General features: G+C 46.1%; 1 protein-coding gene across 2 annotated transcripts in view; it reads left to right on the top strand.

Annotated features, from left to right (window-relative positions):
• The window catches only part of C2QH1orf35 (chromosome 2q C1orf35 homolog), a 458,870-nt gene that overhangs the window by 408,523 nt on the left and 23,661 nt on the right, over positions 1–26,686 (top strand). For both annotated transcript variants that reach the window (XM_069647075.1, XM_069647076.1), the window contains exon 8: positions 6,033–6,170. In XM_069647075.1, the coding sequence (XP_069503176.1) occupies positions 6,033–6,170 (138 nt within the window). The remainder of the gene's footprint in view (positions 1–6,032; positions 6,171–26,686) is intronic.

Below are 26,686 nucleotides of genomic sequence, written 5' to 3' on the forward strand. Positions count from 1 at the left end.
ATATAGCACTTACGCTTAAGAGCTTTATATAGCACAAATATACATACAATATCACCCAACCTGTGTTGGTACTCATCTATAGACCTCAGAAGGATGAAAGGCTGAGTTGGTCTTGGTGGGATTCGAACCTGCAACCTGCATATCACACACACATAGGGCAGCCAGAGCTGAACCCACTGCGCTATCTTACCAGTTAGAGCTAATTTACCGGCTGTAGTAAAATGAGAAATTACATGTCTGAATGTTCTTAAAGTCAGAAAGCAAATTACACTCTGTTGTAGATCCCAATAAACTGGTAACCTGCACTTCTCCCTCTCCCCGCCCCCCGGGCACTTCTCCCATTACCTCTTCCCGCACTTGCGTGATCTGAATGACACAAGGCCTAGTACGATCGTTATTTTGTCCTCCCTTTGTTTCTCCCTCCTTGTCTTGTCATGCCTAGAAACACTTGTGTACAGGCGCGTTATAAATGTCATATCATATTGTATATCATTTAACAGTAGGCCAGTTAATCTGCAGCTCTGGTATAAAGTTGGTCACATGTCAAGCCTGCGTGGATCTACTTTTCAGGCTTCAGAGGTTGGTAAAAAACACACCATTAGAAGGGTTCATAACTGTGTATTAAAAAATGTAGAGTAGCGCAGGGAAAGCAGCGCACTCTCACGGCATCCAGTACTCTGGGCACTCGTTACCCCATACATGCAAACAAACATCCTGAATAGCATGCCAGGGAGATGGGAAAGATAGATACATTACAACAAAGCATTCATTGTGGCACAATGAAATCAAGAGCCACTTTATGTGCTATGGTCAAACATTTCTACATCTTACACAAGTTTTTAGGCACACAGATTTTGTCAAGTGATAGAGGACACCGAGATGGAATGTCTTGTGATGATCGTAACCGAGACAATGGCAGAAAAAAACATGCTGTAACTGCAACTTGCGAAAAGCAAAACATATATAGTTTTTGTCTGCATTGTGAATTTGAGGTGTTTAAGAACAGACTAAATCAGTGACTCACCCTCTGAAGTGTGCCTAAAATAAACCTTTGAGTCTAGCAATGATTGTATAGAATTCCAGAAAGACTATATGTTGTTCCTAGTTTTTCTTATTTAGATTCACGGCTCAAAATGTTACACTTGTGGAACCCCCTGTTTTTTTTTTTTTTCTTTTTTTTTTTTTTTTTAAAGAGGCCTGAACAAGAAAGCCCTCCACTCCAGAAAAAAGATCCACATGGTGCTGGAGCTTCTATTTAAGAAGAAAAAAAAAAATTTTGCTTTTTTAGGGGTAGCAGGGGAGACCACCGGAGTAGCAGGGCAGACCCCACACCCAAATTACATCCCCGGAATAGCATTACTTAGCCTGCCCCTTTCCCATTCATACTCCAAGGATAACTCTGCTAACATATGTGGCCCGTGGGAGGAGAGAAGGGCATTCCCAATCCTTCCTCATGGTAACTTTGCCAGACTGCAGCCTAAAATAGAAAAACAACCATTCAAGGTTACTCATCTGCTTTCATTCCGCTCAGTGTTTTCACTCGTTCAATTTTTCCCATTCTAGAACAGATTTAGATTTCAGATTTCGTTCTCTGTTCCCCTTTCAATGCCTCTTATACCATTTCAGTTCAGTTTCTTAAATGCCAACATTCATACAGCTCTACATTTGTTCGGATTCATTCACACATCTGCCTAATTGTTCAGTTTGAATGGTCCCTTGTTTCACTGTGTCTATCCCTGCTGCATTGCAAATAATAAATGCTTTGTGCAGCTCAAAAAGGGACTGCACCCTTCCGTGTAGACCTTCTCCAAAGCCCCACAGAGTTTTCAACCTGGTCTGTTACCTTTCCAGATGAACCATCGAGTGCAACGGGAGCCGTTGTTAGATACCATTGTCATCTCAGCTGGGCATGATGATCTGAGAATTTAAATTACCAAAACTAAAAGCAAATACAATATTGAAGATTTTTCTTGATGGCCGTGGGGGACAGTTCATTTCTTTGGAGCTGCAGAGAAACAGTGAAATGGGCAGAGTATGCCTGTCCTGAAATGTGGTTACTCTGCATGCAAATTCATCGACCCTGTAAGGAAAATCTTACATTGGTGTGATAGTCATACAGTTGAACATTCGTACCCGGCGAGGCATTACCTGCCCAACAAGGCTCTGGTGACTGCCACGTCCCGGAGTTCTTTCTGCTAAGAGGCTGGCTCACAAATTGTGCCCGTGGACCCGTGTGAGGGTGGCACAATTTTTGAGCCAGCCTCTTATCTACATTTTGTAGTACCCCTCCCCATTGGAGCTCATTAGTTTCCTCTGTTTTCCTTTTACAGGCTCTATTGGTCTTTTTTCCTTTGAGGGTGCCTGAAACTACCCATTCAACACGGTGTTGAGGAGAATAGTGGATGTTTTAAATTATCCCCTGAAGAATGTTCGCCCGAAAGGGGTTGTTAAGAACAGAAACATGTTGGGATTGTTATTTCAATGACACATTGAGATTTCTGTGTTTTGTTATGTGATATCTTTTGTGTCTTGTGTATGTGTATAAATTGAGGCCGATGTTTTAGTAACTGTATTTTCTAGTGTTAGAAGCTGCACTGTGTTAGGTGAGGGTAGTGTTTTATGTTCAATTTTCAGTTGAAATATTTTGAATAAATTATATATTTTTTGTAAACTAATTTTAGCACACGGTCCATTCCGTCAGGACTTGTTATGCCGGGAAATCTATCAAAGGTTCCTAACTGAGGGGGTGGGGTGTGAGTAGAGAAAACAAATCATCTTGCTCTTTATTGTATTATATAGATATTTTTGTATCGCCATATTTTTGTGGGCATATTAACACATGGAACCCGGGACAGAGATCGGGACGGTTGGTACAGGATGATGGACTCTTTAAATTACAAGGACATTCTTGCAGACCCATTATCACTTTAGTTGAGTCAGGGAAACCCCTCATAGGCATAGGGAAAGATAGGTTTTCTCTTTATTTGTATACTGAATACAAGTCTACAGCAATCACTATGCCAATTGTGTTAGTACCCTCCTTCTGTACCCTGACAGAGCGTGGATAAGCCAAACAAAAAATTATAAACAAACCGGAGCCTACCCCCTGCGTCTACCCACAAAGTTTGACTGATATTTTCGAATCCATGACCAGCAGAGTAGCACAATAGGGAGGAGCTCTATTAATATTACTGCCCAATCGCAGGAGGAACTTTAAGGGGAAAGGACATCTTTTAATATGCTTTTTGGCAAAGCTATTCATTATTTTACTTACTGAAAGATCATTTGATTCAGAGTAGTGAGTAAAATCTGATGAGATCCCCGCTTGGAAACCTTACATAGGAAGTGAAATGACTGGGCACATAGTTGTTTTCCCAACCTTTCCTCGCCCTAGCCTAGACAAACTTCATTAAGAGCCTCACTGAGATTTATTTTATGGTGCCCCTTTGAATAAAATCACTGAAGTGTGCCTTTTTAAACTAATCGCAGCAATTCTCAGAGGTTCTACACATGTGAAGTGCCTTCTCCTGTAACTAGGGGTCCCTCTTCTGCAATACACTGCTATCAGTTAAACAGGATGCATGAGGCACAAAACACAGAATACATGATTATATTGAAAGATCTGCAGCAGCTTAGTATAGAAAGAAACAGAAGGTGCATTTTCCTAGACTGTTACTAGAGTTTACTATCCTTTCATACAAATAAACACATTTCCTTCACAGCAATTTTTGCATAGGGCATGGCTTGTTAGGGTGAAATGTTTTGATACCTGAACCTGAGGTCATTCATCTTTATGCACTTTAGATTTAAAGCTTTGTTGCTTAAAATATAAATAGGGCTTGGCTTATTAGGTAAACATCTATTAGTATTTGAACCTTCGGTCATTGCTCATCATGCCCATTACAGTTGTCATGTACTTCAGATTTAAAGCGTTCATGTTTTATTATGGAGTTTATAAGCAATTCTTGCATTTTTAAGCTGTGTCCTTCCTAAAAATTAATTGTGACTTATTTAATGTAATATAGCTGACCATGAATTCTTTTGAATTTGCATGTAAAGGTTTATTTTTTAGGAATCGTGTGCTTTGTACGTTTTATTACAACTGTTGAAATAAAGAAAGTAATCTACTGCCCAAACATCAGACTTGGTTTTTTAAAAGTTGCTGATTTGTTTTTCACCCCCCCAGGAGTGTCCGTCTGTGTCCCTCCACTTTTCACCCTTGGATCCCGTGTTGACCTTCAATGCTAGTTGACAGAGCCCTGTAAAAAGGGAGGGAATGTAGCAGTAAAACACACTCTGGGGTATATACATACCCGCAATACTTTGCAAACAAAAAATATTTAAACATGCACCATAATAATATGGGTAGTCTAAGAGAATGTCGTGAGCTTGCATAAAACTAATTAGGTTGCAGTGTAAACCAGATTGTTGGCAACCTCCCCTAACATTGTTCAATAGGATTATGCAAGGGCTCAGTGAAACAGTTTCTGTATATGAGAGGATTACCATAGCATTTGTTAAGGTCTATACCCTATGGAACTCTTGAACTTGGAAATCATGCAGGTTGTGTGAAAATGAATGTAGCTGTTTGAATATTCACTGCCCTAATGCTTTGTATGAGTAGTGCCAGACATATGCTATGCCCATAGTCCCTTGAGACCAAGTAGATTATATTGCAATGCCATTCTGCAATTATAGGGCAACATAAGCAATGCATAAGTAGAAGAGGCTGAGCATGATATTTGCCTACTCGGAATCCTTAGAGGGCAAATTAATATTGGAGTTTTATAGTCCAGTAACTTTCAAGGGTACTTTCAAAGCAACTGGGTGACATATGTACAAAGAATTGGAATCATGGTATGAGGTTACACATCCAAGCACCCTGCTTACTTATGTCAGTATATAATATTTGAGCTGACAGTTTACGCGTATGTTAAGGCACCAGTGGCTATAGAAATTCGGGTGCTTGAATGTTATTCATATTACACCCAACATAAAACTACTGTTGCCCTTTCAGTTCTTGAGAAGGTGTGAATTGTCTGTATGTGGTGTTAAATCTCTTGAGCAGTGCCCATAGTGCAGCTAGGTAAGGGCGCATGCGCACAGCTTAGGGGCAACACTGGACAGCACACATATTTGCACTTTGAAGCTCTTGTTTAACAAGTTTTTTTTTTTCTTCCCCCCGTTCCTCCTCCTTAAAGTCGAACAAACGGCACCTGAAATATTCTGGAGCATCTCACATATCTCCAAGAGACCTTGAAAATGGCACCTGTTGTACTGTACCGCCTAACATAAGGGAATTGAATACATTTTTGGGGGGCAGTTTGCAAGATCAAACTCCCTTTTTTGGAGCTTTGCCCATGCGGAAACCACCATTGAGCATCGTACAATCTGTCACTATCCTGGGACAGACACCTGCACAAATAATTGTGTGAAAAGCGACAAATGCCACAAGACATGAGGCTATCTGCTTTGTCTTGGTATGTTGTCTGCATCACACAAATCAACTTTGAGCATGCACCACACAAAGAGCCCACACTCATTTGTACGCAGGCAATGCGAACTCCCAGTCAGCCTCACACAGCCAATCAAATATCAACATTTGCTCTGCTCATTAATCTACCCACATCTCACTTATTTTTTGGTATGGCCCAAAGTGCCTCCTCAGGACTTTGCAAATAGAAGACAATGTGCTGATGTAACCTGGGCCTTCTCTAAAGGGCACAAGTACACTCTTCTTTGGTCCAGGGAGCAATCGTCCGGGAATAGCTTAGACCTCCTTGGAGCTAGTGGACTTTCCGTAAACATGGGTCCATAGGTACTCTTTGACTTGAGTGACTGATGTAATGACGCCATTAACACTTGCAAAACAAAATGTATCTGGTGCAGGAGATCTTTTATAGAATATCAATAGCTTTTAGTTTTCAATGTTCCACACAGTCTTAAACTAAATGCTTCTATGGGCATTTGCATATCAGAAGTCCCCCCTATCTATTTTATATTTTGTTTGAGTTTTTGTTTTATTTTTGTAGGTCTGAAAGCACCAAGAGACCAAAGAAGGAGAAGAAGAAAAAAAGCAAGAGAAAGAACAAGAAAGAGAAGAAGGAAAAGAAAGAAAGGGAGAAATGTCATAAAAGGGACTCTTCCTCGTCCTCCGAAGACAGTGTTGGGTAAATGTTGATAGATTTCATACTGATAGAAATTTTCAAAAATCAAACCTGTTGACTTTTGAAAATGTGATGCTGAATTTGTGTAAGTCGGTTAATATCAAGCCATTTTTGAAATATCTGTTTAAATCAAGGCAAGATAGATATGACAGTGTTGGATTCTGAGAGCCTCTGGAGGTTGGGTTTCTGAAGTAGCCATGGATAGGAGAAGGTTTTCTGATCAGATGTCACACTGGATTCTGTACATGTCCAACTCACTATAGATTTGCTTTGGGATTGACACATTTGAAAGGCCTTGTATGAACAGAAAATATCCCCTTACTTTCGTCAAGGAGGCTCCAACTAGTGCAGGTGACTGCAGCTCTAATGATGAGACCAGGTTTGTTTTGCTTGCAGTCTATAAACGCCTATGATGCATAATCCTTTCTGTCTAATTCAAGATGCTCAATGGGTTGTAATGTTCTGCAGTTATCAGACTATTGTATTGCAGTGTGACATGGGCTATCGTGAGCCTAGTGCCCAAAGCCACCAATATGCAGTATGTGTGTTCTTGAGCAGAGCCAAGGGATTACCATACCTTTCAACTTGCATCTTTGGTAGGTGCCACCTACTATGGAGCCATTCATTCATACACGCAGCAAGCTCATTACTCGTCCATAGATTTCAATGAGTTTTTTCTTCCTCTTGCCCCTACCCCAAAGCAAACCCAAGTGATTTCACCCGCCCCTGCAACTCAAAAAGTTGAGGCATGTATTACACTTGATAGTTGGATGACGTGTTCTGAAGCGCAGTGCCAGAGTAAAGGAACCACCCCATCCACCTTGAGATGTTCATCTAGCCTTTGCCTCTTCTGCTTCAATACCTACGTTTCCTATTTCCTTGTTTCTATAACATTTTTCCTTTTTGTTTTTATCAGCTCCATTGTTAAAAGTATGTTAACGCTCCCTATAGTGAGGGTGAAAAAGTTAGGTGGGTGGAGGGGGTGTTAAATGTATGTGGTTCAGAAGCCTCGTTGGTAAGTGGACACATGTCCTGCGTGGGACCTTCATTCAGTCCTTGCTTCTTAGCCAACAGTGCTTTTCACGCCGGGACTGCTTGGTAGGACACACATAACTACTAGTCCCAGAAGGCAAGGTTATGTCGGCTTTAAGACAACAACTGGATTAAAGGGGTCACAGATGGAACATAGCCATTTGGCAGCTAATGGAAATATACTGGCGACGAATGTTGGGCCAGAAAAATCCATTCATTGACCCAAAAGGTAGAGCCTTTTGGGTCAATAACAGTAGCAAGCTAGGCTTAAGATGGGAGCGGGTGGGGCTTGAAAGGGGGTATTTAAAATAAGCAATGCTATTGGGGATTTGGAAAAGTAGGAAAGACTAGGCACCTAGTTAAAGGGCTTTCTGACTTGAAGGAGAAACTCACATATTTGGTGCTTTTTTTTAGCAAAATCAAGAGACTGGATACTTCTTGCTTAACATTTTGGGAGTAAGACTTTCATAACAAAAAATGGAAATCAATAGTTACGTAAGATGTAGGTCCAGCAGAACAAATTCTCCTGGTTGCAAAGAGTGGCTGAACACAAGTGGTTCTCTAGGCAGAGCCCCATAATAAACTGTCTGTTAAATGCAGGTTCTTATCAGCAGTGTTTACTGGTGGAGATCAGGGTAATCATATAGGTCACCATACAACATCTCATGGGGCTGAGCCTCGTTTTTCTGCTAGGGGTGCTTTGCATACTGAACAACACAAGGGAGCACAGTTTCGCCAGTTTGTTTTTCATAACCCCGTTCTCCAGCATTGGATCTTTCATGGATTCACATGCTGTGAGTATTCCACGTCGTCAGGCTTGGAATTCCCGGTTACTTTGATTTAGTACTTTTCCTATGGAATTCCTTGATACTTTGAGTGTCCCATTGATGTTGTGGGTGCTTTTGGTCCTCACCAATAGGACATCCAGTGTATAGCTCTGCCCCAGCAGCTTCCCATCAGATTTCAACCGTCTTTCTAGCTGGTGGGATTCCTCGAGTTCTTCTCTTCAAGAAGAAATTATCTTTACACACAAAAACTATATTTGTTCACACTACATTCGAACCGGAGCAACCGACGATTCTTCTATGGTGTCGGCTATGACCATGGGAACCGTTGAACCTAAAAAATCCTTGTTCAGGCCCTATGGGACGTGTGGCCTACAAAACATTTATGAAGGTGACAGGCAAACCGTTCCTTTGAAGAATGTGAGATCTGTCAGGGCTTCTCTCAGAAAACCCTCAAAGACGGGAAGCGTCACCTGATTTGTTGCCTAAATGAAGGGGCATAACCGGCGTCAGAGGCAAGTTCATGAAGGAGTTGGAGAGCTAGTACCCCCTCGGACAGGCGTTTGCCATCAAGCCACAGGTCTAGGTCAGAAGAATGACCTATGAATAAACAAAAAACAGTTGAGCCAAAATCATCGATGAGCCAGGATAAAACTGCCTCGCAACCCTAGACTCCTACTAAAAAGAAACCAGTTAGCAGCAAAGGTTCCCGGTCCACGTCTAAACAGTCGTCGAATGTCCTGTCGACAAAAACACCATTGACAAAACAGACGGATAAGGGCTCACGCCCGTCAACAAGGTCAACCTCCCATTTGTCAAGGAGGAGCATAAAACCAAATAGTCCACGAAGAAGAAACGCCACTTGTCGTCAAGAGTCTCGCACTTCTAAAGAAAGATCCTCCTCTGGACAAGACTCGTCCACAAGACATCCTCCCTGACAAAACTGTCGACGGTAAATACTCCGACGACATCGGGACTTCACTCGTTGATGACCCACTCGTCAATGACGAAAAAACTAAAATCTCCAGGGAGTGAAGCAGTAGTTCCTCACGCCGCCCCCCCCCCCCACCCCCATCGACTACCACGGCTCAAGCCATGGTTCTTACTGAACAGCCTATCCCACAGCTACAACAGGAGAATATGCCATCCTGAAGTAAAGGAATACCGAGGACTCCAACGGAGGAACCAACAGAGCCCAGGCAACTCCCTCTAGGTGTGTCACCCATAAACTACAACAAAATCATGCCTGATGATGATCTCCTACAACATGAGATAACATCTGACTTTGAACCTCCAAAAGAGCAATACCCAGGGGTCACAGGTTCCGATTTTGAAGAATGCAGAATTCAACCCCATCTACAGGACAGATCTTCCAGTCGCTCCAATCAAGAGGGCAAGAAACACCAGTAAGACTACAGAGTGTACCCCTTGAGTTTCCCTCTACACCATCGGGAACAGGAGGTATGACACCAACATACCCTCTTATAAATCCACAATCTCTACTATCCCTACAAGTACTTTCAACTCTGTAAGGTCTACTAGGGCAACTCAATGCTAGGCTCCCACCTCCTTAGCCTCAGGGGATCCATCAATGCAGGAAAGACCAGGTAACGCCAGGTCACCAAGCAGTACAAGGAAGAGATCAAGGGCACTCGTCCAGGGACCACGCCAAACGGTCACGTTCGGCACACAGGTCGCATTCTCCACCCAGGCCTTTGCCTCCAAGGAGAGATAGCCCACTAATAGGTGAGCAAGAAGAAGGGGAGCTAGTGGATACAGACCAGGACCCAGGTCCACGGGACACGTGCTCTTCCACCTCTTCCAACTCTCCTCACCAAGATGATACGTGGGTTACAGATGACCCGGACCAGGAAACACAGGGTAGTCTAGCACAACCCCCTCCACCAGACGACATTGGTGCTTTCCACGCCTGATATCAAAGATGTGCCAAGAATTTGGGCTAACTCCTGCAGAGGAAGATAAAGACTGTTTGTTTTCTTTTTGATCACATGGGTAAACGCAGAAAGGCTGTATTTGCAATACCATCTTAGATCATGTTTGGCAAGATGGGCTGCAAACCCTAAAATATCCTTTCTCCAAACATACAGTAAAAGGAAGACTAGACCAGAAATGCAATGCACTGGACACGACCCCAAAATGTCTTATGGTCTAGCGGGTTTAGGTTCGAGGCTACCAAGATAGCCTAAAACAATAGCAAGGTTATTTAAGATAACCGCGGTAGGAAAAATAGGGTAGTTACCACTGCCACCAGCCAAGTCTTGATGGAAAGGGAGCAAAACGTGCTCCAAGAGAAACAGACAAAAAGGGATAAGTATTAACCCTTTCCAGTACTCTATGTAAGATAGGGTGTACTGGGTCTGTGTATTTTAAAAAACAAAGTTAATGGCAACTTTACATTTTCTGGGAGACAGTAGTCAGTCCCAGAAAGTGGAGCCTGAGTTGGGAAGTCTAAAAGGCAACGGTGTCACTGCACTGAAGTAACACACAATAAAAAGATGATGCCTATGGAGTGGGTGAGGCTCCAGTCTATGAACACAAGAAAATGTTAAACGCACACAGCAAAACGCATGTAAGAGTGGGAAAAAGGGCTCACACTCTTACCAGGTGAAAAAATAAATCCTAGAAATCCAGCAAAGCTGTTGAGGGACTCAGTAGGTAAGGGAAATTAGCCATTCTTGAGAATTCTCCCTAACAGTGAGGGGCACTGCAGCAAGCCCTCCAACTTCAGAGCCAGCAAGCTCAGGTGGACCGACAGACTTTCCAACAGGCCTTACAAGTTCAACAGGCTCAGTTGATCAAGGCCACAAATCTAAGGAGACATGCCCAGGTGCCGGCTTCCGTCTCACAGAAGTTCACGACAGGAGAAGTCCCGGCCCACTTCTTTGTAAACTTTGAACAGGTGGCTAGGAATGCTCAGTGGCCAGCAGACAGGTGGTGTCACTACATTGCTCCCTTAATGACCGGGGAGATGCAAAGCGCGTATCAAGCAGCTTATCCCACGGGACTCGCCACCTATGTTGACATGAAACGGGTAGTGCTAGAAAGACTCGGACATGATGAAGAGGCCTACCGGATCAAATTTAGGGAAACCAAGTTGCAATCAGAATAAACGCCACTACAACTGTATTACAGGGTAAAAGAACTAGGCGATAAATGGCTGCAGACGGCCACCATTTCTACGCAGGAGATGGCAGAAAAGGTGGTGTTGCAGCAATTTGTGGAAGCCCTCCCACCCCCTATACAGCGGTGGGTCAGACAACACCATCGCCCTAGCCTAACGGAAGCCATCAACGTCGCTTCAGCGTATCAAAAGGTGGGCCAAGGGAAAATGCTGACTTATCCTGCCCTCCCCGAGGTTGGAAGTGGCCCTGCAAACTCAACAAATCGACCCAAAAATAGCCAGCGGTGTCCGAACTCGATGGTCCGTAGAACCGAATGGGAAAGTTCAAGGTTCCGACCCAATAGCGATGGTTCTTCAAATACCTGCCTAGCAAGGCCACCCAGTCTGGGTGCGAGAGGACCTCAGTGTTTTGAGGTTGGGGAGTGGGGCCATTTGGCCTGACTATGCCCAAAATGGAACAAGACTGAACCTATGGATGTGGGGGTCCTCGAAGCACTTAAGGAAGGGGACAACCTGAAGTTCCTCAACTTGTGAAGTCACCGTTCCTCTATACTTGCGAGGCAGAGGTTGAGGGACAACAAACAAGGGCTGTGATAGACTCCGGCAGCCTGCAGACAGCTGTCAACCCTGATCTGGTAGGTGGTGTGCCGGAGATGAATGAAAGCATCCCTATTTGGTGTGTTCATGGGGACATAAAAAGGTATCCAACCAAAGAAATAACTATAAAGGTGGCCAGGGAGAAAGATGAGTGTGACAGCGGCCGTGATGCCTGTATTACCAGAACCCCTACTGGTTGGGTCTGATGTATCGAATCTCCCTCGCCTCATCGCCTCATTCAAAATATAGAGAAGAGTTGGTTGGAAGCAGCCCCATTCTATGATCAAGAGATCGTCGCTCCAGACCTTGGACCAAGGAAGAGCTGAGCCGACAGAAGAAAGGACTAGAAGATGTGGGTGGAACAAAATATGTGTCCATTCGTCGTCGATTGGAAGTTAGATGAACAGGGGGATAGTTTTTGCATGGCCCAGGAACTTGATCCCCTGTTAAGACGTGCAAGAGCTGCTGTTACTGAGAGCCATAAGGGAAAGACTCCTTATTTCATCAAGGACCAGGGACCGTATTATAGAGTGGCACAGGGTCCAGGAGAAGAAACAGTCCGACAACTTCTAGTGCCAAGCAAATATTACAGGCCGGTACTGGAAGTTGCTCACTTGCAAATTGGGCAAGGTCACTTAAGGGCTGAGAAAACGACTCAAGATTCTAGCCAGATTTTATTGGCCTGGGGTGTACGGACAAGTAGTTCGATTCTGCCAGCAGTGTGAAGAATGCCAAAAGAAAAATAAATCTAATTTCTCAAAGGACCCCTTGCAAACCATGCCTCTAATCTTAGAGCCATTTCATCGTATTGGGATGGACATAGTGGGTCCACTTAACCCTACCAGTCGAGGTCATAAATATCTAATTGTTATTGTAGACTATGCCACCACATATCCCGAAGCCTTTCCACTGCGGTCCACCAACGCTCAGCAAATCTGTGATGTGTTGGTACCCTTCATCGCCCGTGTGGGTATACCTAAATAAATTATAACTGATCGAGGTACCAATTTCATGTCGTCAATTCTAAAACAAGTTTGTGACACCCTCCATATTAAGCAAATCAAAACAGCTGTATACCACCCTCAGACGGATTGGGTTAGTCGAAAGGTACAACCAAACCATCAAGCAGATGCTGAGGAAAACCATCACACCGGGAGAAAATAACTGGGATAGACTGCTCCCTTGGATCTTGATGACGCTTCGAAACACCGCACAGTCATCGACTGAGTTTGCACCGTTTGAACTTCTGTTTGGCAGGCCGGTCCGAACGCTCCTAGATATCCTAAAAGAGAGTTGGGAAGACCAGCCGAACCAAGAAATTACTCTCCGAATATGCTTCTCAGCTAAAGGAAAGAGTAGAAAAACTCCAGAATATTGCCAAGAATCATCTTTTGCGAGCACAAGGAAGACCAGAGAAGTATTATAAGCAAGATACCCGAATGCAGACTTTCCAGGTTGGAGATCAGGTGCTAGTCCTTCTGCCCACCAGTGAGAATAAAATGTTGGCGACGTGGAGAGGCCCTTATTCGGTGGAAGAAGTACTGGGGCCGGTAACCTATAGGATCCATCAAGCAGATAGGAAGATACTACTGCACATTTAACATGTTAATATGTTAAAAAAGTGGATAGAGCCTACACCTGTGCCTACGGTTGCGATGATAAATATAGAAGAGGGTTTGGCTGAATATATCCCGCCTCCAGGAAAAGAAATAGGAAAGGAAGCATTGAACATTAATCAGGAGTTGAGTTCTGCTCAAAAGATGGAATTGTCCGAAAAAGTGGATAGATACGCTGAGTGTGATTTCATCAATACCTGGAAAGACCAGATTGACCTTTCATTATATTCATACAACTCCTGGTACAAGGGTTAGATTACGACCTTATCGAATCCCTGAATCTAGAATTCAGGTGGTTAATCAAGAAGTCCAGGAGATGCTTCGATTGGGGATGATAGAGCTGTCTCATAGTGACTCGTGCTCTCCTTTTTAGTTCTAGTACCTAAACCTGTTGGAAGCTCACGGTTTTGTATGGATTTGCGTAAGCTTAATGAAGTTTCTAAATTTGATGCCTATTCCATGCCCCGAATTGAGGATCTCTTGGACAAACCTGGGAAGGCAGAGTTTTTGACCACTATAGACGTAACTAAAGGTTATTGGCAAATACCCTTGTTTCCGGCTGATGAGGAGAAGACCGCTTTTACTTCCCCCACCGGTTTATATCAGTTTACGGTGTTACCGTTTGGTCTTCATGGGGCTCCAGCTACTTTTCAGAGACTTATGAATTTTCTTATTAAGGGTCATGAACAGTATGTGGGGGCCTATCTGGATGACATTATAATGTATAGTCAAAGCTGAACAGAACATTTGAAGCACTTGGTGGCTATGTTGCAAACATTGCAGAAGGCAGGTTTACACGCAAACCCGAAAAAGACCCACTTAGCAAACTTTCACACCAAGTACCTTGGATATTATGTGGGACAAGGAACAATTAAGCCTCAAAGGGAAAATATGGAGGCGATACAACGCTTGCAATTTCCAGCTACCACAAGACCGGTCCGAGCCTTCCTTGGATTCGTAGGGTATTATCGATGATTTATTCCGCACTTTTTGACCATTGCAGCTCCTTTAACTGATCTCCTAAAGTCATCAGCACCTGCCAAAAGAGAGTGGTGGAATGAGAAGACAGAAAAAGCCTTTAATGCACTCAAGAGTGCTCTGACAGATAAAGCTGTACTGCATTGTCCTGATTTTGGTGCACCGTTTTTTTTTTTTACAAACTGATGCTTCTGGTGTACCGGTCTTGGAGCAGTTTTATACCAGAGTCAAGGTGACACTGAAAGACCAGTTTTGTTTATCAGTCGCAAACCTCTTCCTCATGAAGTGGGTTACACGACCATCGAAAAAGAATAACTAGCTGTGCAATGGGTGATTGAGGCTCTTCGATATTATTTACTAGGTAGGTGATTAACTCTGGCACCCGAACATGCACCTTTGGTTTGGCTATCCAGGAACAAATATACTAATCCCCGGATATTGAGATGGTTTTTAAATATACAACCAAATTCCTTTCTGACTCCATCATCCTGGATGTATGATGGTTCAAGCAGACTTTTTATCCCGGAGAGGGGGTCTGTGAAATGGTACAAACTATGAGAGTGGGTTAAGGCCAGAGGGTTATAACCAGTCTTTCCAGGCATCATGGCAAGCAGAAGTAAATAGGATGAATGCATGGAGGGGTGTGGACCTTGATGAGATTGATTGACAGTTCAGCCAATAGAAAGTCTAGATGTAGTCTGGAGGTATCTTGCTCTAAAATACTGGTGTTGTTGTTAGTTGACAGGGATCAGAATGATCGGACGAGGAGCCCCGTTACGAGTGGGCCTACTAGTCAGTTTATTGGCAAAACGAAGTTCTATCCATTTTTAAAGGTTCACTTAATACGAGTTGGCCCATTGGCCGAATTTTACAGAGTGGAAGAGAAGTATTGAAGCAGCGTCTTAATCCGCGACCCGCTGTGAAGAGAGAGTGACCCAATGATGGCAGGCCTTATGTTTGAAGGCGAGCCGCGCAGTGAGGAGTGACTCTGACCCCCACCGACTAGAAGGAGGAGCCTCGCGTCCTGCCGGCAACTAATCAGTGAGCCGGAGAGAGGGGGTGTGTGGACCGGCTTGTGGGAGCTGTGTTGAACAGCTGACAGGCGGCTTCCTTGAACAGCTGACGCCGGTAGGGAGAGCGCAGAGGCGAGTACCGGCTTAGAGAACAAGCAGAACAGACGCCTTTAGCGGTGCCACTAGAAGTAGTGAGTGGTGAGTGAGTGGCTCACAACAGAGAGACTGAGTCCGAGTGCATTAAAAGAAAGTCAGCTGTGAAATTCACAAAGCAGAAAATCTAACAGAGAGGCTGAACTGTAGCGAGTGTCTGAAGGGGTGTGGCCAAGTTAAGGCTGTCAAAAGAACAAGGCCTAACGAACTTCGTTAGTAATTCCTTACCGCCCACCTCGTAATGAGGCCCCATGTGTGTTTGGCTTGCATGCTTCATAGCATGGCAAATCTATCAATAAATCATTCAGGTATTGGACTAACACTGATTTCATAGGTAATTATGTCATCTAGATCTTAAGTTGATGAGAGAAAAGGGTAGTTGGCACTGTATACCCCTGGGATAGCCTCATCTAGGTGCACTGAATTCTTCTATGCAAAAATGTGAATAGATACTGGCTGTCTTTATGTTTGGGGCACAGAGAAGGATGATGAGCACAGGTCTACTACCATGAAATAGATAGGCTCAGGAAGGATACACGACAATTACGTTGCCGGGTTTGGTACGATCGGGAACGAAGAAACTACCACAGCATTTACAGCTCAGGTCTTGGACAAAATGATGAGTGGCCTTCCCTGGCTTTTTGACAGACAATATTGGAGTGTTTCATGGACTGGTGGTTGGGACAAGCGTACCCTGGCTAAGGAGTGATTCAATGACGCGAGTGATTCCTTGCTCCACCTCAGGCTTTAAGGGATACTGGGAGATGTGCAGCAGTTTCCTAAAAGGCCAACCTTTTTTCCTAATGGGTTCAGCAGTGCGACTGTATCGCACCTCATTATCGTGTGTTAACCACAAAGAAGCATGTATGAAATTGATCAGTGCCTTCAAATCTGATCATTCTGCCTTACCTGGCAGTTCTTACTTTGGGTCTATCAGGAGAGTCACAAGGACTGCTTCTGTGTAGGTGTGATGCTGGAAATGCATCGGAGGGACAGGGCCTCCGTATCCTTGTCCTTTACTGCTTTTTATCGTGTGTTCTGTCGTGTTTTCCGCGCAGGAGTTCATGTGGGACTCCTGGCGGTGCAGCTCTTACTTTTGGTTTGGTGAACGGACCCGTGGGATACCCTTATGGCACCCATGGGTGGGGGTACAACCATCTGCCCCTAGTGTGTTTTTGGGCACCTGTGGGTGGCCCCCAGAGCAGGGTATGGGCTGGTGGCAGCTCCATGCTGAATTTGACAGGTGCGCGGAGTATCCTCCATTTTGGGATACCCCGGCCCTGCCATTCGGATCAGTTGATTCCTGATGGAAAACAAGATGGCCCCGGTGGCCTGTTGCTTTCTATTACCCATTACCTTGTTTTCCCAAAGTCCTGGGAAGCCCTGACTCTGTCCCTTCCCCCTGACTGGCTGTTGGGTGGAAATGCCATATATGGTGTTGTTATGAAGGCCCGGCCAGACTAGCTGGAGCCTTCCCGGTGATGTATGTTGTGGGTACCTCCTGTGGGTGGGACCTGGGTGAATAGAGTGTGTGACGAATATGCATTCTTTGTTGTGGGTGTCTAGTATCTGGTGGTTGACACAATGACTGAGACAACCCTGCCCGAAACCGGTATGAATGCAGCTTGGAGTGTTGAATGGCTCGGTACTCGTCCCAATACACATAACTTGTTGTGAGTGTCTGGAGAGAAGTGAATGGCCTGAATACCTCGTGTGCCTGATTGGCTGCCTGCCTGCATGAATGCCTGTAGTCGTGATTGGATGCTTGAGTGTGACCCAGCGGAATGAATGGGAGATCAACAGTATATCTGGGGACCTCTCACTGCTAGGAATCGTGCTCAGAAGTTGAAGTCCACTACGACGAGTAACTGGATTAACTGAGCTTAACCTTGAAGCCCTGCTGGACGAGAAGAAGTGCTGTTGCTCTCCTTCACAATCTGAAAGCTGCTGTGCCTCCAAGGACTGACCCAGAGAGGACCTGGTAAGGCTCCCTCTTCCCGAGCTACGAGGGACCATCGTGCACAGCTGATCTTTGCCAACGCTCCCTGGTAGACAGACCTTCGACAGGCTGCTGACCCGATACAGGGACTGCTACAGAACTCCAAGGAGAAGCACTTGGACTGTTGTCCGCCGCTGTCGACGACCACCGTTGCCGACCGGGGCCGCCGCGCTCCTGTTTGCCTAAGAACTTCCATTGATCATCGGGACGGTCTCGTCTGCTCTGCATCGCTGTCCGCTTGTCTCCCGCTGGAGAAGGCCCAACCGTCGACGCATCGAGGAGCATCCACCGGTGGGTTTCCCGCCACCTAAAGACCACAGACGCCAACGACTCGACGCCCTTGCTGGGCCCACAGTTCTTCATCATCTCTTTGCGGTCTAGAACTATTGTCACTGAGGTGCCCCGCACGCCTCTTCCTTGCAGGATGCCAACGCTCTGTCGTCGACGAGCACCGCTAGGAACGAAGCTGCCACTTCCCTGCCATAGTTCACCCTGTTCACCGTCGGACGTTCGACGACCCGTGACTCCTGCCTTAAAGGGAGGGCACTCAAGAAGGGCCGTCGATTCCCCGACACCGAACGCCAAGTTCCCTGACACCTCTCGACGATCCGTGGCTCCCGCCTGAAAGGGAGGCACTCGAGAAGGATCGGTCGGCGCATCGTCGGAGAACTCTACTCTACCAGGTACATTGGGGGGATAAAACCTTAACAGGAAGAAGTAAGACTATTGAACATTTGGACTGGGCTTGTACTATATATCTTTATTTACAGGTTTCCCAGGTGGGGGGGATCTCCACACAGAACTGTGCCTAGCGGTAGGGGTCAGCATTCTGCCTATTGTTTCAACCATTTTACGTTCCTTCCTATCTCTATTGCTGGTTTACTTGTTATTGATCTGTGTGACATTTTAACCGTACAGTTGATGCACTTTAATGAGATTCGATAACATTAGTGGTACCACTTTAGAATTGTATATATTTATCATTATTGACTTCCGAGTACAAAGTGCGTTATTGTGATCGTGTACATACCTTTGAATATTAATTATATAAAGACTGTGTTTTCAGTAATACAGTGTGTGGACATTCCTTTGTGGGGGTTCGGGGGCTACACTGTACTTAAGAACCAGCCCGCATCACCTCCTGAGAAGCTAGGCCTTGATTGCTCGTCCATTGCTACCACAATAGAGAATCTTGGCTGGGGTCCTCTGTGCCTCTCCTCTACCATATAGAGAGCGGAAGTACAGACACCCCCGACCAGTCTTTACACTGGGTATGGGAACATTTAAGAATACCCTATCCGAGGTACAGTATATAGTGCACCTGAGTTTGCACAACCAGTCACTGTCTAGCAGATTGCCTGGAGCTGAAGGGCTTAAATGAAAGGCATGGCTGTCGTTGATCAGTCCTAGTGTGGTCATAAGGGACTCTGCAACTGAGTGTATGTCTGGGGTATTGGATATGCTTACTGCTTTCACGCCTTTTGTGGACACAGCACGTCGGGGAAATGTTCCACACGCAGAGCTGACTTACTAGCCCCTGTGTCCACTGAGCAAGGTTCAGATATTCTTTCTTTATTACATCGTACAAATGGTCCATTCTGATAGATTAGGATTATGGGATCCATTGAGATCGCTCTTGCTTTTGTCAGAATGGGTCTTGAGTACCTGGAGGGATGAGTGGAGGTCTGGGGCAAATGATGGGGCATTTAGAACTGGAGCTGGGTTTGGGCTCTTTGGTCCATATCTGGAAATAGGGCAGAATTATCTGTAGGGGGACATTGAGTGTACTCTGCACCTGATTGTCCTAAAAGCAAGGTCTGTGGTATATATGGGAACTCGCCTTCCAATGCCCCATGTGTTTACACAGGTTTCACATTGGTAGGTTTGCCAGTGATCCTCCCGGACCCTGCTGTCCCTACTCTCTCTATTTTGTCCTGTTGGCTCCACTGTCTCTGCTGGTCTTACTGTCCCAGTTAGCCACCCACATGTCCCCCTGGTCAAATTTGCCCAAGCTGTCATTCTCTTCCCCTATTCTGTGGTGTGTCCCCTCTTGTCCCTGCGCCTCTCCTGGTATGTTCTGCATTTGGAGGGTCATTCATTTGTTATCAAAGGTTTCCTTCTTTTGCTCCTGACAACCTACACATTGATTTGTAACCGTGACTAGCTCCTCTACGTGTTAAGTCTGCCACCTGTTGCACACGTTATTTCACTGTACCTTGGGCAGTAGACCGACTAGAAAGGAGTTTGCTACAGCCTTCTCTGTGGTCTCATCTGATCTAGGGGTACTTGAATGCTGAATCCTTATTTTTTTGCAGTTTCCCATCTTTACCCAATCAGTCTTTCGGGGGGCAAATTTTAGGGATGGCGGTAATTCTTTCCCTAGCTTGGACAAGGGGATCCCTCATTCCTGGGTCTTGGTCAGGGCAAGTGGCACGTTTAGTAAGTCACTGTCTCACCTCAGGTGGCTTCACCACCCTCATGAGATTACTCAGATCTGCCCAAGCGGGGTTGCTGCCCCACCTGGTGGGATTTGTCTAAAGGGTGCTTGGAAAAGAGTGCTTGGAGTACCTGAGCGTCTTCCCCCATACACTGTGCCTCCACTAGCCTAGATTGGGTGTAAGAGGTAATTGAATCAGGCACCAGGACCCCCTTAGGCACCCAAGTTGCTCAGTCCGGGCAGCGCCAATGCTTAGGGCTCAGCATGTTGGGGTGGTATCGCTGCAGGGGCTGGACAGCTGGACAGCCCTGGTCCCTGCGCCCCCTGTTCCCACCTGTCACTGACCTGCTTTCGCTGCAGTGCATAGACTGGTGGAAAGTCTACAATGTCTTCAGCGGTCTCACTCTACTGATGATCTTGCTCTGTATCTGTTTTTCCTCCTGCAATTGGGGGGGCTACACGTGTGTCCATTTTTCAGACGGATCCCGGGCCCTTCGAAATGTTCTCTCCTCGCAACATCATTGCCTTCTCTCATTCCACTAATCTTGTAGTCATTGCGCCTAGCCATTGCTTTATCTAACCAAGTCGCAAATGCCCCCCACTGTCAGAGGGTTAGCTTAGCTCTTGTCCTTCTAAGGCTAGTCTGAGCACTCCCAATTTATACAAAATGAAATATTCACTCTATGGAAAATTGTATGCGCTTGTTAAGTCTCGTCAGATAATGCCAATAGTCTGAGAATTCACAAGCAGTACTATGTTGGTCAATAGTGTGCTTTCGAACCTTTTGTAGGGGATTTCACCTGTCTGCACTGCCCTTTTCCCATTTTATTTGCCTATATGTTATTCTCTGGTGCCCCGTGCTCACTTGCTCCTGTACCACTCACTCTTTCACTCTGCTCCTTTTGTGGTCCTTAGAAGGGAGAGGAAATTTACTCGAGACTCTTCAGAGTGGTCATGTAAGCCTTCAAGCATCCATCCTTCCATTAATATCCCTCCAGATCTTGTTTCTTTCCTATTGCTGTTTTATTTTCCCTCTCTAGAACATAAATGGAGACAACAGAGAGGCCTCCTTGGGACACCTGTTTCTACCGTGAACTGAATGCATTCAAATGAAATTCAGACACGTATATATGAAACTTTGCAGGGTTTGTTACCAGGCCAGCTTTACAAAATCACCATTCCCAGTATTTTGCCAGATCTATTTCAGGGTAGGGAAGATATACAACAGCCAAGACCACTGAAAGAAAACCGGCAAAAGCAATTATTAGTATACCATACCCAATCTAGAAATTCCAACCCATGTTCGCATACCCTCTAAAGTGGTCTTCCGATTACAGTAGTGAAAACCCTGGGCTCCCCTGAGAAGCTATGCATGCACAAAGACAACTAACCTCAGCATCCTCCTCCCGATAAACCCGTTGGGAGTTTTTAATGAGGACTCATACCTTTTCTTGTTGTAGAATTGGGGTCTTCAAAAGGATGCAGCCCAACGGTCCGGTGGTGCACCGCTTTGCGCGACAGGTCAGAGTTGGGGCATGCATCTGCAAACATCAAGAAGAATTGTTAATTTCAGGTTATGATTAACAAAAAGGTTGGTTCTAGTGTGCTTGCAAGACAGACCACATCCTAGACATTGAACCATTCCCAACCAATTAACCCACCCTCCAGACCTGCTCTTTTTATGCATTCTAAGATGCTTGACCCCGAAACATAGGGAAACATCAAGGGGGCGTACTGACACGTTATTCCAGCCTCCTAATTGAACAAAGATTCCCATTTATCCGAGGGACTAGTCAGTCCTCAATGTCTCTGTCCATAAGATGTCATGTGGTGGTGTGCTTCAAGGTAAAGATGGCGGCTCACAAGTATGTTCGACACATCCTCCGGTGAGGGGCATAGGGCTTCCACCCCATAACCCTTTCCAGCAATGACGTGTAATCCATTGTCGGGGCTGGTTCAGACCAGCACGATCCATAGACACAAGTTCAGCGGCCTTTACTACAGTAAACGGAGGCAGGCCAAATGTCCATGTTCAGCTCTTTGGGCACACATGCGCAGTACAGATTGACATCCAGCAATACCTAGTGCCAATAGGGGCTGAGGAACGCCCTAACCAAAGTGCTAAGATTTAAAAGAAAAATAATAAATACTACATTAGGGGTACTGGGAAGATGTCATGATGGGGCAGTCAAAGAAAAATCTCTCATCTGCCAAGGGAAAGAAAACTGGTCTCGTCGCTTCATTCGATTATTTTCCCCAATGATCAATACGTTATTTATTTTTCAATGGCGGGGGGCTTTGCACTACCACAGTAGTTAGGTGAGAAGACTGGTCGAACGTCTGAGAAAGAAAGGGAGTAAAATCCATCAGTTACATTACAAGTCGCATTGTTAGAGTGAGGGACTCTGGGAGAAGTGCAAAGAAAATAAAAGGACCTTAAGCAAGTTTAAGACTACCTCAGACTCTACAACTGGAAACCATGTTTCAAACATGATTCAAATTATGGGAGGCTTTCATTCCCTGGTTCCTGTTTTGGACGTTTTGGGATTTTTCCAGAGAAGATGACCGATCAAAGGCACTCAAATGAAGCACTGCACAAGGGTTTCATCATCTTTCACAAGTATTTAAGTGGGTCATATCAGGTTTTGGCAGTAGTTCTTTTCTTTCACTGAAGGCATTTGTTTTGTTTAATCATACAGATGTGGTGTGTTTCTAAATTTTTCTTTCAACGGATCAAAACTGTTTGGCCCTTTTTACAAGTACTCCCAGATTTGAAATGTGGTGATTGACACACAAATAACCCAAATGGGCCACCAGCCAGTGCCTACAGTCGATAACATAGGATTCTCACCTCAGGGAGATTTTGGGAGGTGAGATTGTCTCGTCAATAAGGATCCAATAAGCAATAAATCCACAAAATTATGAATTTTATGCACTCCGCTTTATTTTTCCCTCTACTGGGTTAGCTAGTTTTTCTTACTCCTTATTTGTAATTCATTTTGGGGAAATTTATTTTTTTCCTCTGCTTTGCCCTGAAATCCAATTTCCCGCTGATTCTTTGTAACATTATCTGCATGTCTCTTGCCCTCGTCCCAGTACTGAATTGTGAAGGTCATATACCTCATGACAGAAGCCATTGACAAAAATTCTTAGTATTTCATATCTCCTCCCCTGCTCATCAGCGATATAAAAACCCTCACCTTGCACAGAAACCTCATGTTTTTGTGTCTGATCTTCCCGAGGGCGAAGCCTGGGGGGACCTGCTGGGCAGGACTCATTATTCCTGAAATGGGACCTCACTGCTAGTTTTTTTTGTTCTTGGATGCTACATTCCCCCACCCCCTAGTTTGTGCAAGGTATGGATATTGTAGAGTGAGGTACTCCCATGCATGGTGAGCATGTAGAACACCTCTGGGGTTCCTGCTGGGAGCACCATATGGAACTGCGTCTGCCTGCTATTGCTCTTCCTTAGCTTGTAGCTGGTGAGGCCAGGGATTGAGTTGCATCCAAGGTCATTGGTGCTGGACGGACATGGGCAGATGCTAGAAACTCAATCCATTGGAGGAAGAACTACATAAAGGTGAGTTGTATGATGCCACTCCCTCGATAGACAAACCAGTATTATGAGCTTAAATTTTGATGTGTAGTCTTCTTTTGAACTACCAATTTTGTGTTGCACCACTTGCAAGGATTAGGGGATAATAAGCCTACTGAATTCTCCTCCTCCTGCTGAGACTGAGTAGGGGTTGTGGCTCTGCCCCCCAGTGGCCTGGGATAGGCATTCTCTGATGGGTTTGGCAAGAAGGAACAGGGTGTGGTGCCAGTGCGTGTGCTCCAACAGATTTGCTCCCGAGTTCATCCACTTTGTGCACCACTCAGTTACAGACCACAAGTGGGATGGACCCTAGTGCATGGACTCTTGTGAAAGGCTAGCCCAGATTGACACTCTGAGGGTACATCCAGTTTGCCACAATGTTAGGTGGTGTGGTAAGTCAGAATCAGAAGGGCAAAGAGGCATGATTTTCATAGGTTTTATTTTCTTCAAGCTCAAAAAAACTGATCTGTCCCTAAATCGTGATACTAAGCCCCTGGCTATTATTATTATTCCCCAGCATGGGGTCTGGCATGGATTCATATGCTCATGAATATTCCCCGTTGTCAGGCTGGTAATCCTCTGTAAATGAAAAAAAGTTTCACTTTATTCTCCTCTAAACCAATCACTGTCCTCTGAGTCATAGTCTCCCCATTCATTGACAGTCTTCTCCATAAGCCCCGCCTCTGCCAGCCATCTTCAGATCTTTACAGCACGCTTCAGTGTTTGGAGTCCCTGAGTTGCTGCCCGAGCCATTTTGTATTTTTTACCCAATTTTTTGGTGGAAAAGTTCTATTTTTTTTCCATCGGAGCCCGTGTGCTCCTATCTTCCTCGGCCGGCAACGGGGGATCTGTTGTCGTGAAGTTGCGCTCCCCTTAAGGGCATTTATTCATCGAAGTTTCGGGAAGGCCATCGTGGGCCTACTTCGCGCCCTCCGACCATGACCGAGGAGAAAAAGGAGGGAAGGACCCTCTTCAGGCCCTGCACTAAATACGGGCTGCGGAAATCTTTGTGGAGGACAAGCATCTAATATGTCTATACTGCCTGCACCAGGACCGCAATGACGGGTATAGCAGGCTGGTGGCATGGCTCAAGTTGAGCAAGGCCTCTGACCCGTGCTCTGAGCAGGGTCATGCCTCCCCCAGGACCGGTTGGTCCGAAGAGCGGTCTCCCTCTGGGAGGAGGTCAAAGACCTTTAAGGACGCCCCATCAGTGGGGGTCCAAGATAAGGCCAAGAACCACAAGACCAATTCCACCGGGTTCGCCGCTGATGCCGGTTCCAGGTTGGACAGGCTGCGATCACCATCGCTGTCCGTCTCCATAGCCAGCCTGCCATCGAGCTCCTCCTCAAAGAGGAAGTCGTCCACCCCGCTCAAGTTACAGGATAAATCTGAGAAGCCAAGGCCCGGAGGAAGAGAAGAAGGCTGCGCAGCCCAAGCAGGCTCAACCAGCGCAACCAAAGCCTGTCGACCACCTCGTCGACAACCTCTGGGGCAACCGCTACTGCGGGTGGTTCAGACCCTACAAGGGTGGCCCCTAGAGCACAGAGTTTCCCTGTCTCCCAGGTGCGAATAGGCACCACCTCTGGAGGTTGGGGTGGAAGCACCGGCTCAAGCCCTGGTACACGGCCCTCAGGAAGGAAATTGGGGTGGGGGGGGCAAGAGGCCCGAAGCAGCCCTTCAAGGCTTATGTTCAGCCACAGACGATGATGACGACCAAGCCTCTGTCCATACAGTCCACGAGGACAACGGCGGCGCAGGGCCTAGCACTCTATTGTTCCCTACACAGCCGAGGGACACATCCATGTACATCCTGTGAACTCTCCACATCCTAGTGACAGAGTTCCAGCAGAGGTTGCCCCAGCACCGGCACCTGTTGTACCGCAGGCCCCTGACCTGCCTCTGCGTAAGAAGAGGAAGTGTCATCCGCCGCATTAGCCACCTCTGCCACATCGGGACCTGACTCCACCAGCGGATCCGGATACGCACACAGACACTGCTAAAGACACGGCCACAGGAACCGACGAAGATGAGGACTTTGTCCTGGCAGACAATGAATCACTGCACCTGGACGCCCCTCATAGTGTCTCCACCAGACGAGGTGGGATCATTTCACTTGATGATCTCCAGGGCTTCCGAGCTGTTCCAGCTGGTGTCAGAGGAAACCAAGTAGGAGGGCTTCCTATATCAGGGACGAGAGTCCAAGAGGAAGACGATAATGGTGGTACCCTTTTTGGTTGACATTTGGGAAGAAGGCCTAGCCATCATGAAGAACACATGCACGGCTCCAACCAAACGAGACGGGTTGGAGAAGAAATACAGGGTGTCGGACTCTGCACCCAAGTGCTTGAGGTCACAACCGTTGCTGGACTCTGTAGTGTCGGCTGCCGCAAGGAAACGTTTGGCCAACCGGCTTCCGCTTCATCAATCCCCCCCGACAGCGAGGCGAAGAAGATGGACCCCATGGGGAAGAGCGTCATCTACACTGCGGCATTCATGATCAAGGCGGCTAATGCTCTGGCTATCTTATCCCGATACGACCAGGAGCTTTGGTACAAGCTTGGCCCGATACTGGAATTCCTCCCCGACAACAAGAAAACGCAGGCTCTCACCCTCTTTCACAAAGGGGAGATGGTGTCTCATCATGCCATTACGGTGGCAGTGGGCATTACCAACGTTGGCTTCTCACAGATGAGAAACAGAGTTTGCCTTCGTCAGCAGGGAAGGTTGAAGGCCACAAACTTTTGGCAGGATGTTCATGCGAAGATGCTGGATATGCCTTTCGATGGCAAAAATCTGTTCCGGAAGGTGGTCGGCGAAACCCGTCAAGCCATAAAAACTGACACGGAGACGGCACGTTCCCTTGGCACTCTACTGCAGCATCGCTCACCGTCTTTTTCACTCCTCCAGGAGAAAATCGAGGAGATCCTGCAAGGGATACTAGGCAACCTCCCCTATCCCCCACGCAGGAAGCCTATGTCAGTCGCTCCCAGGCCTACGGTAGCGGAGGTCAGCATTGCCGTCGCCCACAGGGCAGGGTGCCAGCACACAAGTAAGCCTAAACCGGCTAAGATGTCAGGCCCCCACTCGTGCACCCCGGTGGGAGGCCGGCTGACCAAGTTTGTCAGCGAGTGGAAGAAGATCACCATTGACAGATGGGTGCTGGACTTTATCG

Source organism: Ambystoma mexicanum, chromosome 2q (genome assembly GCF_040938575.1).
Source record: "Ambystoma mexicanum isolate Mex_15411 chromosome 2q, UKY_AmexF1_1, whole genome shotgun sequence".
NCBI classification, from domain to species: domain Eukaryota; kingdom Metazoa; phylum Chordata; class Amphibia; order Caudata; family Ambystomatidae; genus Ambystoma; species Ambystoma mexicanum.